General features: G+C 36.6%; 2 protein-coding genes across 2 annotated transcripts; one reads left to right on the forward strand and one right to left on the reverse strand.

The window, feature by feature from the left end:
* The first annotated feature begins 440 nt into the window (after window positions 1-440).
* Window positions 441-4,006, forward strand: sox19b (SRY-box transcription factor 19b). Its single transcript, XM_067442956.1, has 2 exons — window positions 441-1,343; window positions 1,960-4,006. The coding sequence occupies exons 1-2, from the start codon at window positions 712-714 to the stop codon at window positions 2,207-2,209; spliced, it is 882 nt and encodes a 293-aa protein (XP_067299057.1). The 5' UTR covers window positions 441-711; the 3' UTR covers window positions 2,210-4,006.
* Window positions 4,007-10,854: 6,848 nt separating this feature from the next.
* On the reverse strand, window positions 10,855-14,411 carry mpdu1b (mannose-P-dolichol utilization defect 1b). The gene is made up of 7 exons (XM_067451333.1): window positions 14,274-14,411; window positions 13,421-13,486; window positions 13,202-13,334; window positions 12,940-13,025; window positions 12,681-12,799; window positions 12,490-12,600; window positions 10,855-12,138 (listed from the first exon to the last, which is right to left on the reverse strand). The coding sequence occupies exons 1-7, from the start codon at window positions 14,395-14,397 to the stop codon at window positions 12,016-12,018; spliced, it is 762 nt and encodes a 253-aa protein (XP_067307434.1). The 5' UTR covers window positions 14,398-14,411; the 3' UTR covers window positions 10,855-12,015.
* Between the last annotated feature and the right edge of the window lie 43 nt (window positions 14,412-14,454).

Below are 14,454 nucleotides of genomic sequence, written 5' to 3' on the forward strand. Positions count from 1 at the left end.
GAAAATGTCTTTTTCCCATGACCCCACCACGATAGGGCAAAGAAAAAACAATAGAAGAGACAGAAACTGTGAAGGTGCAAAGTGAAACTAATTAAGTCATTGAAAGTGATTCAAAAAGAAATCAGGTCCAAAATTACACAACATTTTTAAAAGGCTTTTTTATTTTTTAAGGGTAATTAAAATAGTATAAAACATGTGCCATTATAATAACTACTAAAATATGTAATAAAAAATAGTAATAGATAATTAGTATTCTCTGATCAATAAAATGAGCCTCTAGTTTGTTCTCTGCGTGCCGTTTACCTCTTGCAACAAGTGATCTTTCACGTAAAATACCACACCCCTGTAATTGTTATGCAAATGAGCCAAGGGTTGCGTTCAGCGCTGATTGGACTGACGTGGAATACAATTATACAATTGGTTCAACGTGGACTGATTCTGCAAACTATTGCTGCTCAACAAGTGGCTTGTGGATAGAGTTAAACCGAGTTAGAGAGACAGACAGCGGTGGTTGAAGCTTTTCGTTTCACTTTATTTTCTTTAAAACACTTGCTGTACATGTTTTGAATCGTCGTTCTCTCATTGTTTTCTTTGGCCAAACAATCCCGGTTGTAAAGAGACTCCACCTGCGCCGGATTTGTTTGACCTGATTAGGTTCCCTTGGACACTTTTAATTGGCCGCATTGAGCGATTGAAGCTGTGTGTAGTGGTATGATGTATAGCATGATGGAGCATGAACTGAAGACCGCAGGTCAGCCTCACCCCCACCAGAGCAGCCCAGGCATGTCTCCGGTCAGCGTGGTTGGAAATGCGCACCATGGATCAAAAACTTCTTGTCCACCCGGCGGGGACCCTATGGACAAAGTTAAGCGTCCCATGAATGCGTTTATGGTGTGGTCTCGGGGTCAGCGGAGGAAGATGGCACAGGAGAACCCCAAAATGCACAACTCTGAGATAAGCAAACGCCTCGGAGCTGAATGGAAACTTTTAACGGACGCGGAGAAGCGGCCGTTCATCGATGAGGCCAAACGGTTGCGGGCTGTACACATGAAGGAATACCCCGATTATAAATACAAACCTAGGCGTAAGACCAAAGCTCTCATGAAGAAAGAAAACCCCATCGGTAAATATCCCCTAGGACCCGGCAACCTATTGGCATCAGCCGTGGCACAGGGACAAGGTGGCAGTCCGAGAATGGACGGCTATGGCTGGGGTCACACCGGTGGTTATATGGGCATGCAGGGCGAGGCACTCGGATACCCGCAGCAACTGCACCGCTACGACTTGTCAGCTCTCCAGTACCCGCCGGCACAGACGTACATGAACAGCGCCAGCTCTTACAGGTTTGTTTTATCAAGGGATTTAGTGTAGTAGGTCGTACGTAGGCTACTATAGGGAAGTTTGACAAATTGGGGAACTAGAAAACTAGTTCTGTGGGGCGCCCGTACAAACTTAACCGATTCAGTTTTCATTGTGCGTATAACTGAGAAGTTGAACATTCATATTGCCTCTTTACATATTTTCCTCAAACCAACATTTTTTTTAAATTATCCTAGTATTTATAAGCAGCTTCACTTAGTGAATGTAGTCAAGTTGGCGTTTTTATAAGCTTTCTGTGCTGAACTTTATTTGTTCATAACCATGTTTATTCCGCATTGACTAGATTTCTCATCATAACTCATGTATTAAAATGTGCCTATAGACTTTCTTATTGCCCAAATCTAATCAGTATTTGCCTATAGAATTCCCAGATTCACTACAACTAAGCTGGCTTAACCTGTATAGACCTGTTGTTTGCTTGTCAGCATACTTGGAACAATTGAAGAGATGGTTTTTTGTGTGCGTGTGTGGAAAGATACAGATTTTCAGGGTTTTTCATGTGTCTGATACCCTGGTCTTTCGTCGACTTTAATTTTCATGGCCTATTTTTGTCTTTTTCCCCCTTCTTTGTGTCCACAGCCAAATGTCGTATAGTGGCAGCCCTCAACAGCCCAGTCCAGTGATGTCTATGGTTAAACCAGAACCCCTATCCCATTCACCTACTGGAGTACCAAACCACCACCACCGCGGCTCTTTCCAAGGGGACCTGAGGGACATGATTAGCATGTACATTCCAGGTGGGGATACCAGTGAGAGCTCAAACCAGAGGGCTTACCCTGGTGTCCAACAGCACTATATAAGTGGAACTGTTCCCCTCACTCATATCTGAAGTTTGGGGAATGCTCCCTGAACTCCTATTAGTTGGACCATTATTGGGACCGTAGTGCCACACATAGGACTGTATGGATTATTGAACTCTTCTGATTGTTTACTACCTCCTTGCTTTGAATGATCTGAAGTTGTCTGCTGAAACTGTCTACCAAACTTGGCTGTTTCAGTCTCCTCTTTTCTTTTCTGTCTTTGCATCCATCACGCTATGACCGGCCACATTTAACTTCCTAACTCATGATGTTAAGGACAATTAAAGGTTTAGTTCACCTAAAAATTAATGAATTAATTATTCACCTTCATGTCGTTTCAAACCCTAAGACTTTTATTCATCTTTGAAAAGGTAAAGTTCTTTCTGATTAAATCTAAGAACTTTGTTCCTCCATTGACAGCCTGCGCAACTACCACTGTTAAGCCCCAGAAAGACATAGTTAGGTTTAATCAATTGTGTTCTGAAGATGAATGAAAGTCTTGTGGGTTTAGAACAACATGTGACAACTTGAATTTTTGGGTGAACTTACCCTTTAAGTCAGTGTTTTTGTTTTGTTTGTTTTTCTTCCCCCTTCTCAATTCCAGATATTTTAACAAGGGCATAGTCTTTGTTCCTGAATGGATTTTTTTTTTCCTTCTTTATTTTTTTTCTTTTTTAAAACGGTATTCTTTTGTGCTCTGTGCAATGTTTAGAACATGCGTTGTTCATGCAGCAATGGGCAATCATGATTTAAAGTCTAATTGGGGTAGAAAACGGGTCAGCCAATAATGATCGCAGTGGCCCAGTGATAGACATAACATGTGACCTTAAGGAGTGTAAATTAGTTTTTGTTTTGTGAACCCTGTTTCCCACTTGTATGCCTGAACTGGCTTAGCACATTGAATAACTGAGTGATCTGTCAAGTTGACCAATAAGTGTCTTTTAAATTTGGGTATTGATATAAAGTGTTTTGGACAATCTCAGGGTTTTTCTCAAATATCATGAAACTGACAGTATAGATCAGCTGTGGCATTGCTTTATCTAATTAGAAAGATTTTAAATGGTTACCCAATTTGTAATGGAGTAGAAAGTTATTCAGTCACTCTTTGTTTTCCTACTCTAGACACTACTCCATGTGCACGTTTGTGAATTATTTTTTTCTTTTTTGTAGTCTCTACAATGAAATTGCACTCCTGTAAATGGTCAATTTTTAGGCATATTTACAGATTGCTAAATGTTGAGTTTGTCTTGACTAGCATTCCAGCATTTCCCTCTTATGGGTCGAACTCGAATGCACTGATCTTCGCTGTCAGTCGATGCACTTCGTTAGACTAGGTTATCTACCTCATCTGGTCTTTCTCATTCTACCACAGCATTAAGTCTGCTTGCAGACTTGCATTACAGTATGGTTGACCAGTGAGTTTAGTGGACATGACTGAAATTTTCTGTTGGGCACTGTTGTTTTTGTTTTGTTTTCCCCACCGTGACCTTGATCCTTTGTCAACAAAATGCAAAGTTATGTCAAGGTCTTGAGGTTTGATTTAAGCTCAAAAAGTGTGTGTAGGTGGAAGTCAAAAAAATATAACTTTGGTCTAGCTCATTGCCGCCACAACTTGGTCAGTTAGTTACTAATATTTTGGTTAAATGGTGATTTAAGCACAATGAGAAGTTTACATTGCCATTGAAGTAAGTTTGCAGCTTGCTGTTTATTTTAATTTTTTTAATGGTTTTAATTTAGGTTGTAAATACCTTCGTGTACAGTGTATATTTCTTGTTTTTTGTGGCTCTTATAAGGGCTGATTTTACAGAATAAAAAATTAAAATGCATCATCTGGTCTCACGTTTTCTTATTTTGAAATATTTAAGTATAAATGTTTTTGATTTCCAAGTCACATGCAAATAGAATTGTGCACATTATGGCAGTCTATAATCATCTTGGAGCACTTGTATCACTGGGACAAACATTAATTTACCAATCCTTTTGGTGGTCAATGTTATTTGCAATCAGCCATAATCAATTTAATGTGAGTGAAAGTCTCTGACTGCCAAGAATAAAATTAGAAGTTTGTGACGTTAACATGGTGGCCTCTAAGGGGTAGTTTACATGATTATGTTTTCAACTAAATGTGGAAAACGTATGCATTTTGGCCATTCGTTAACACAACAGAGTTTTGGGGGGACCTGACAATTATTCTGTTTGTGAAAACGATGCCTTTGTTTGTGTAATCCACAAAAACGTGAATTTGTGAAAACTAATAATGCAATGTGCATTAGGCTACATGTTTAATCTATATGCCTAGGTATAGCTTTTCTTTACAAAGTGACATTGCAATTAATGACTTGGCATGAATAGTGCTTTTAATAATTTATAATTTTTTAATGAATAGTGCTTTTAATAATTTTTTATTTTTTGCGGATTGTGTCAACAGGAATAGTTTTGCCAATGTTGTCTGTACACGTAAACAGGCCTGTCAGAGATACTTGTAAAAACCAATTTTGCACACTATTGCAATTTACAAAAATTTAAAAAATCTAAAATCCATGATCAGGCATTTTGTTTTTATTTTTTTACATTTTTTTCGTTTTAAACACTGAAGCCATTTTTCAATTTAAAGCATTTTTGTATTTATTAAACATTATCTTTTTTAGGTTTTTAATTAGGAAAAAATAGTGCACCTTTAAATTCTATCCGTTTTAATAATACGTTTGTATCACAAACTTAGAGACTAATATATAAAGAAATTAATGGAACGATTTAAGGGCGAAATCATCTACTTTGCCCCCACATTCACTGTCCACCTCAGCATAACCCTCTCTCTCCAGATTGAAAACTGGTTGTTGTCTCGGTCGTAATTGGCCGTTTCGGAGGCACATTGTCCTTTGCTTTTGAGCTCGCAGGTGTACGTAGTAAGCCACTGAATCCGGAGAGGCTCCCTTGGACCACTTTGTTCCCTTTTCTCGCTTCCCGCTGTGCGGAAAATTAGCGTTGCCGTCGTTTCTCCCCGTTTTCTTCTCGGGTTTAACCCCCTCACCTCCTAATGTCATTCTCATGAAAATGTAAAAGCTCGCCGCGGCTAATCGGAGGGCGAAGGGAGGGGGGCTGGGAAGAGCGCCTACTTCATTAACCTTCATAACAGTTCAGGCGTGTTATCAAGTTAGATGCAAGTAAACCATTACCAAATTTTAAAAGTGTTTAAAGGGAGAAAATCAAGTCTACGTTGGTTGCAAAAGAGCTGCGCTTATCGTCATACGACTTGCATGACTATGCTGGGGTTAAGAGGGCGAATGTGGGTGTCGAGAAGGGTGGGGGTGTTGGATTTTCTGGTGAGAAACATATAATCACTTAGCAACGACCAGTGAGGCTTTAACAAACTGTCACCATGGTACATTTTGGGTTGCCAGTTTCCAGATTAAGGCCAACATATTATGTCAAGGAATTGACTGAATAATCATATCTTTGCCTGTTTTTTTCTTCTTCTCTTAATTCTTTTTTAACCTTCTTTTTAAATATGTTGACAGCCTGTTTCTAGTTCGTCATAAACCCGGAAACGAGATTAATGGTTGCTCTGGAAACTGGGGGGTGCGTATTATTTACATGCATTCCGAGGGAGCCGCTCCCCTCCTGCACGCACACATGCACAGGCTTTACAGCATAACAGGTGAAATAAAAACCGAGAATGTGAGTCGATTTTGGCTATGAATTTACAAATTGACTCAATTATATTCAATTGCATTTAATTTCCACTGAGGCTGTGTATACAAGGAAATACAATATAAGCCTAAAGAGCTTAATTCAGAGCAGTGACAGAAAGTTAGGATTTTGAGGCAAAGACTTAGCCATTTTCAATGGCATCTGCTGTAAACAAAAAACAAAAATAAGATGTAGGCCTATAAAACTCCTAGATCACATACTTTGACATTTCTTTGAAATATATTTTTGTAGGCCTAGTATTTCATCAGCAGAACAATAAAAAAAGAAGAGAAACACTATATTGCCGACAGTATCAGGACATCCCTCAAAATCGTTGAATTCAGGTGTTCCAATCAATGACCGCAGATGTAAAAAAAATTAAGCACCAGAGCTCAGTTCAAGTCCTGTATTGTGATAGGTTGCCAATTGAATTTAGGGCAGTGGAGACGTGTTCTCTTGAGTGGCGAATAATGCTTCTCTGTCTGGCAATCCGATGGATGAGTCTGGGTTTTATGGTTGCCACAAGAACAGTACTTGCCTGACTGCACTATGCCAAGTCTAAAGTTTGATGGAGGGGGATTATGGTGTTGTTTTTCAGGGTTTGGGCTTGGCCCCTTAGTTCCAGTAAAATTAACTCTTAATGCTTCAGCATACCAAGACATTTTGGACAACTTTATGCTTCCAACTTCGTGGGAACAGTTTGAGGATGCCCCCTTTCTGTTCCAACATGACTGTGCACCAGTGCACAAAGCAAGGTCCATAAAGACATGGATGAGTGAGTTTGGTGTGGAGGAACTTGACTGGCCTGCCCTCAACCTGATTGAACACCTTTGGGATGAATTAGAGAGGAGTAAGGACTTCTCATTCAACATCAGTGCCTGACCTTACAAATGCGCTTGTAGAAGAATGGTGAAAAAATACCATAAACACACTCCTAAACCTTGTGGAAAGCTTTCCCAGAAGAGTTGAAGATGTTATAGCTGCAATGGGTGGGCCAACTCTGTTGATCAAGAATGTGATGTCATTAAAGTTCATGTGCATGTAAAGGCAGACGTCCCAAAACTTTTGGCAATATTGTGTATATGTCTATCCCTCACAGCCTCTCTTTCATTCCTGCTAAAAAAAATCAAAGATGGCGCTGCTGTGAACGAGGCCAATGTATAAACTGTACATTTATGAAAATTCAAATGAGCATTTATGCGGTCCACACCAACAACATGTGACATTTTTGTCCTATACATGATCAAATGTTTAATGTAAAGGAATATTTTGCTCCAAAAAAAAAAAAAAAATTATTTCATTGTTAACCCCTCTGTCATGTATCTGAATTTATGTTGTTCCGCGTGTTTTGTTTATGCTCTTTAAATATTGTTCTTTCGTAAGCAGAATTATACTCATATATACTCATATATCTCAGTATTATACTTCATTTATTTGTAGTAAAATTTAGGTGAGTAAATAATGGCATATTTTTCCTTTTTGAGTGCACTATTTCTTTAAGCAGACTATGTATTTAATTTTCAATCTGTTCACAGTCCTACATCAAAACATGTTTAATCTCTTGCTTGTGCGATGACTTGTCAGTCATACCTCAGATGTTGTGTATGCACAGGTGAGTGAGTGGGCGTAAATTTTTGTTCCTTTTTGTATTTTTTTTTTATTTTAACAGCCGCTACGGTTGGTTGAAATGCCACCAGGGCTGCATACACGCATGTATGTGAGTCAGCCTAGACGAGCGTTGCCTGTCACGCAATAACAGGGGGGTGGACAGACTCGTCCGATAACAGTCAATGTTGTGTCTGCCACTTGCCAAATGTATAGGCTAATGATATGAAACCGGTTTAAATAGAAACATATGTTTGTGAATTATTTACAAGAGTTTGTGGTTGTCCTAAGAAACATGTATATGCCTTATAAAAGCTAAAAACCTTAGCTAAAAATCTTGCACACCATTGGTGGGATGTTTCTGCCCAATCTATCAACAGCCTATCTAAAGCTATCTTCTTCTTTTCTTTTTTATAAAAAAAATATATCAAGATTTGGATGCTATTTTAAGTGGGAGGTGTGTACCTCATAACTTTTTCCATTTTATTTATGCAGTGAAATATAACATGAAACGCTTGGATTCCCACTTGTCAACAAAACACATCAAAAGACTGGCATGAGGCCAAAGCAGTAGTTGCTGATCTTACCTCATCATTTGCAATGTGTTATAATGAATTGTTTTGGACGACAACCACAATTTCCAACTAAAATATTTTTTTGTCAATGAATTTTAAAAAGATGAAGAGGAAGTTGAATATGGTACATTTAGTGTATTGACTTAGTACTTCAGTGTAGTAATTTCTATTTATTATTATTTTAAAAAGGTGCCAGTTTAAAGAAAATACATTGATTAAATGGAAAATATTCGGTAATAGAGACCCCAGAAGTCAAAGCCCACCTTTCTGAGTAGCTGTGGCACGCTTTGACAGAGCACGTGTACATTTTTTGTCAGGTTAATGTGGTTAATAGAGGAAGCATTTGCACAGCAATGAAAGAGTGATTGACAGCTAACACTAATGAGTGCACCACACCCTGGGCAAGACTGGTCTTGCAGCAAATCGAAGAAAAGCGAGGTGGGGTGAAAAAGAGGCAGAGTGAAACAAGATACTCAGGATTACCATTTCCAAAAAAAGATAATGCCATCACCTGCGATTTTATGCATGTAACGTTAACAGGCCTACCTGTGATATTACAACACTTGCCTACATTTTGACAAGTAGCTGAGAGCTAAATATCTTGAGAGAGTCTCTGACAAACCGGTCTGACACATAAAATCTGCCGTTATAGGTTGGATGAGGTATTTGTCCCTACATATGTGAGGAGGTGGTGGTACGTAACACTGATTAGATACAGATATGGGAAACAGCCTCCTCCTCAAGTGAGGTGAGATAAGAACTTGGGCCATACTTTAAGACCTTCCCAACAGACCTGAGCAAAAAAAAAAAAAAACTACAGAATGTGTTATCCGACATTACGGATTATATTAATACATTCCTTAAACTGTCAAGAAAGAAGAAGAAAAAACAGCTGCTCTCAAAGAGTCAAAAGTTAACTCTCTATTCATTTGGATATCATTTACATAAGTTATACACTAGTGCGCAAAAGTATATATTTTTAAAAAACAATTGAAAGAAGTCTCATGCTCACCAAGGCTACATGCATTTGTTTAATTACAATAATATTGTGAAATATTATTAAAATGATCCCTGTGATGGTAATTTCATTACTCCAGTCTTCAGTCACATGATCTCTCAGAAATCATTCTATTTGGTGCTCAAGAAACATTTCGTGCTCTTATTTTTATGGAAACTTCTGACATTATGATTGTAATACTGTCACTTTTAATTAATTTAATGCATCCTTGCTGATTAAAAATTGAATCATATCTTTAACTGTAATGATCAAAAACGAAATGTATTCTCTAATAAATGAGAAAGGGTCTGTGATCATTCACATTAGGTGTGTTTGACATGACTGCTTAACCTTGCTGATCGGCAAGAATAGCCGGTTGCAGTTGGAGGTGGAGTTGAAGTTGAGAGCCATTAAGTTGGATACTTTCTGCTTTTTTTGTAGTCAACGCTACCTACATGAAAGCAAACAGAATGCTGCTGTTGAGTTGACAGTAAATTTAAGTAGAATGTGCAGTCTAAATTGTAAGCAGTTAATTAACCATGAGCAAGTGAGCACAACCAAAGAAAACATGCTGACTATGAAGATGCCTTTAAAGAGCTTTATGCAGAGGAACCTATTAGGCTTCAGGTTTATGCTTACATATATACAATCTTTGTATAAATAAATACAAACAAACTCTAATATATGGTGAAAGGACAAGTATTCCCTGTTTCAAGTCTGGTTTAATTTGAATGCTACAAAGATATGAAGCAATTTATAGAAGAAGTCTTTCTGGAACTGAAAATATCTCTGTTGTTATTTGGGATTTGCTTTTGTGATATTGGATTTGGAGATATTTAATTCCTACAGAGGATAAACGTTTTGGAGGTTGGATGGTCATCTCTAACCTCCTGTTAATATTGTTTCATTGTTTTTTTTCCTCTTAAACATTGGACTTCCATTTTAGTGTCAGTTTATATCCCGGTAAAATAAAAGTGCACACTTTTTGCACGGGACCAGAAAAATTATCAGCTAAATTACTGAGACACAAAGGTGTCATTTGTATGGTTGTAAATAAATTGTCAGTATTTTGACTAAATTATAGATGCAGGCTAATATTTGTTCTGATTTCTAATTGCAAACTTTAAGAAGTCATGTCAGTGACACCTGAATAAGGCGGTGTTAAATAGAACTCAATAATTTGAGATTATATGAAAGAAATAATTTGCTCTTGCTGCTTTAACAGCTTTTGAAATGTGTAGATCCACTCCCATTAGATGCCAGTAGCTTTTCTTTCTGCCATATGCATTCAGATGTCCTGTCTGAGTGCATGATTACTATTGATCAACCACACTGTAAAAATTATTCAAAGTTTTTATATAACAAAGATTATTAAAGTACTTTTTATTTTAAGGAAATACTTTAGTCTTACTACTTTAACATTTCAGATTGTATTAATGTAATGTGTTTCTTGTTTCTTGAAAATACTTTAAAAAGAAAATTATACATAATTGTTTTCCAGTTGTGTTCAAACTCTGCTTATGTCTGTCTGCTTTTTAAAAAGTACCATTACATCATCAGCAGAAATCCCATCCTAAAAGGACTAAAGGACTGACACAAGTCATTAATAACATAGTTAGTGGGGTAAAGGGTACCTACCAGTCACAGTGGAGAAAACTGAAAGCAATTGTATTTTTACCAACTCTTTGCCTCTCTCTGGTGGTACAAATATGTATCACAGCCCACCAAATGCAAGTTTTCTTCTACAACTGATTTCCTTTCATGCTAAAAGACATGCTTTGTGATCAGTGAGCAATAAACACTATGATCTGATGGAAACGTTTTACTCAGTGGTCAAAAGTACATTGCAACTTTAGATGTTGAAACCAGCCATTTGTAAAATGTCATTCCTTCAAAAAACCAACAACAAACAATAGATGTTCACAAGCAAAAAAAGGAAAATTAATTCACATGTGGGTCATGTGTAATGTGTGCAAATATACAATGTTGATCATTCGTTTTTTCCTTTTACTTGTAGAACTTGCATTTGATGGATGAACACTATCATCATAAACAAAAAAAAGTGTTTTGTAGCAAATTTGTCTCATTTTACCCAGTCCCATTCACTCGTACACGAATACATGTACTATTGCACGACCATTGCAGGAAATACAACAGTAATTTATTTAATAATAATAACCTAAAGAAAAGCACTTATTTTGTCAAATGGTAAAAAAAAAGGTGGAAAGCAACATGACATGAGCATTTCTATGTTCTGGAAGCCTTTGGATATGTTTGGATTGGACTACACATAAAAAAACAGAAATACTTTCCCATTGAAGTTCTAGTAGGGCTGCCTTTAGCATATGACACTAATTTTCATATTTGACTTTTTTAATGGATTTTATTTTAATTTTTGGTACAATTTGGTCACTTTTACAATTCTAGAATTAATTTCTTGGTAGACATTTTTCCCAGATTTGTTGTTGGATTCAAAATGGCTACATGGGTTTTATTGAATATGCAGTGAGCTAGGTTAATGTGACTAACAAGACAATACTCTAAGAGTATGGCAGTAATTATACATAAGCATTTAGTACATATATGTACATTTATGATTGAATACAATAATACTATGGAGAGTACTACCTTCCCTGAGCTAAGAAAATGGTCCAGAAATTGCCTAATTAAATAACGCAATAACATAAAAAGTAAGTTCTACAATTATAGAAGGACCCCTCACCATACTGGCTTTTTCATCCAATTCAGGGACCTGGAATACACGAATGTGTGCATTTATACAGTATTCATACCTGCCTTTCCAGTAAGCACTGATATGTTAACAATAAATGCACTTAACAACTGATCAAGGGACAGAGTTCAATTTTACAAGAACCGTCATTTTGATTAGGATACCTCTGATCCCCAATCGGTTGTCCAGTGCACTTAGTTGACTTGAGTTGTCACTGAATTTGCGTTTGGTTCGGATCTACTCAGTCTTCTTCCTGAGGGCAGGGCTGCTGTTCCAGTAGTAGAGAACCTGAGCTGTGATCACACCATTACAGCAAGAAGAGATTATGTAGGTGACAGCCATGAGGGAATCTCCTGTTTCCTGTAAAGAGACAAAGAACACATTATAATTGACACTTATCAATGAACCCATTTCAAACAATGAGGATCATAAATAAGGTACACTATCATTAAAAAAATGTTTTGTTAAAAAAGATACTTTCTTCAGCATGGATGAATTAAATTGATCAAGTCTGTAAAGATTTTTACATAATTAAAAAAAAACTAAACAAAAAACAAAAGCTGTACTTTTAAACGTCCAACTGAAATAATCCTAAAAAAAAGATCACTATTAAGTGATAAACTATTACACAGGCTTCCATATTTACAGTATTTTGATCAAGTACATGCTGTCTTGATGAGTATAAGAGACTTTTTATTACGGTGGTTTTACCTGCACTGTAGTGAATATACGTGCTAGAGAGCCAGCAAACAGAAGAAACACTGAAATAGCTGACAGCTGCCCAGTATGGCCATTTGTGTAGTTGGTACCAGCCTGAATTAACTGAAGACACAGAAAATCAGATAAATACATTTCTGCTGGATCAGCTGCTAAACAGAATTGTTTCTTTTGGTCTAGCTTACCCGTCCAAAGATGATGGCTGGCATATTAGAGGCTTGCATGGTAGTGACAACAGACATGGGGGTTATGGGAGAGAGAAGGACTGCCAACAGTCCAAAGTAGACTACCATGAACCCCAAACCTGCAATCAATTACAGCAATCAAATCAAATCAAAATCAATCAAAAGGTATAGCATAGACAATTACCTTTTTTAATAAATAAAAAAACAGCACAGAATTTATTTATTTTTTGAAATGGAAAGACACATGGAATTGTCTTACCTTTGATGGTGTTTCCTCCATAGTGCTGTATGAGAAAACCAATGGTCACAGTCTGAAACATGAGAAAAAGTGCCTCACCCCAGGAACTGTCAAAAATATTCAAAGGCAAATGTTTTATGACTTTGTTTCTAGTAGCCAGTTAGGCTACTTTGTTGTCATTTATAAATGTATGGTGTGTATGTGTGTGTGTGGAAAAATTGTATAAATACATTTTCAAATAAATATGAAATTAGACTTCACAAAAGCATCACTATTAATGTACCTGAAAGGGAAGCTGTTGGCAATGCTGTAGGCCATGGTGCCTGTGATAGCAAACAGCTCTAATAGTACGGAGTTAAAGCTTAGTCCCTCAGCACTTTTAGCACCAATCAGCTTTAGAATCTGAGGTAGCTTTACTATGAAGAAATGTGCACAAAAACATCAGTGTTAGAGGAAATTGTCTGGGTTTTTATGCATTATAAAGAAAAGGATGTTTCCTTACCTAATACAGAACCAAGGATGATCCCAATGCCTAGGCCTTTACTGATTACAATCTTCAGACAATCCACTGTATAGAATCACATAACTTCAATAGTCAGACTTCAGTATGATTTGCATGCAAAAGTTGACCCACATTTTCTGACATACATACATACATATATACATATATACATACACATATACATACATACACATATACATACATACATACATACATATATATATATATATATATATATATATATATATATATATATATATATATATATATATATATATATATATATATATATATATATATATATATATATATATATATATATATATATATATATTATTATTATTATTATTTTAATAATCTTAATGCAGTTGACATTTAACATATATTAAAACCTGAGAAAATCAAAACCAAAAAAATCCTAAATTGAGTGACCTAGATTTTTACGGAAACCACCGAATCCGATTACTACCGAAGTCACTAGATCCAGTAAGAAACTGACGTGTAGTTCCGCCTCTTCCAACAATAGCGAGGTGGCGAAGCAGACGGGGTTTAATACAAATGAGTAATACATATTTACAGCGAGAACCGCAAAATCGCCGCAAAACACATTTTTGTATGATAAATTATTACTGAATACTGCTTGTAAGTAATTAAGTATGTCTGCCTTAAAGTTATGATCAATTAAAAATAATGTAGTTAAAACCAAAGTTGGCAGATGTTCTGATATTTTATAGGAGAGAAATTCTCTTTGTTATTGAATCGTTATAAGCAACGTTATACCAGGAAATAACCTTAGAAATATCTTCTATTTATCTATAAATACGCCAAAAAAACTAATAAAACACGAACATACCGTGCAGAAGATTGAACTGTAAAAAGAACTCGTCATAACATCTTTCTGGCATTAAATAATTAACCAGAACATCTTTAAAAGGATCCATGAATGATATTTCTGCAACTGCTTCTGATGTCGCCATGATGCAAACGTCAAATCAGGTCACGTGATGTAGTGCGTTACTGTAATACTTCCCCTT

This window comes from Pseudorasbora parva, chromosome 1 (assembly GCF_024679245.1).
Source record: "Pseudorasbora parva isolate DD20220531a chromosome 1, ASM2467924v1, whole genome shotgun sequence".
NCBI classification, from domain to species: domain Eukaryota; kingdom Metazoa; phylum Chordata; class Actinopteri; order Cypriniformes; family Gobionidae; genus Pseudorasbora; species Pseudorasbora parva.

Coding starts and splice junctions, on each gene's coding strand:
- sox19b (XM_067442956.1), top strand. CDS start 712: ATGATGTATAGCATGATGGAGCATGAACTGAAGACCGCAGGTCAGCCT. Junction 1,344..1,959: donor AACAGCGCCAGCTCTTACAG/GTTTGTTTTATC, acceptor TTGTGTCCACAG/CCAAATGTCGTATAGTGGCA.
- mpdu1b (XM_067451333.1), bottom strand. CDS start 14,397: ATGGCGACATCAGAAGCAGTTGCAGAAATATCATTCATGGATCCTTTT. Junction 12,800..12,939: donor TGGAGGAAACACCATCAAAG/GTAAGACAATTC, acceptor AATTGATTGCAG/GTTTGGGGTTCATGGTAGTC. Junction 12,601..12,680: donor CAGCCATCATCTTTGGACGG/GTAAGCTAGACC, acceptor CTGTGTCTTCAG/TTAATTCAGGCTGGTACCAA.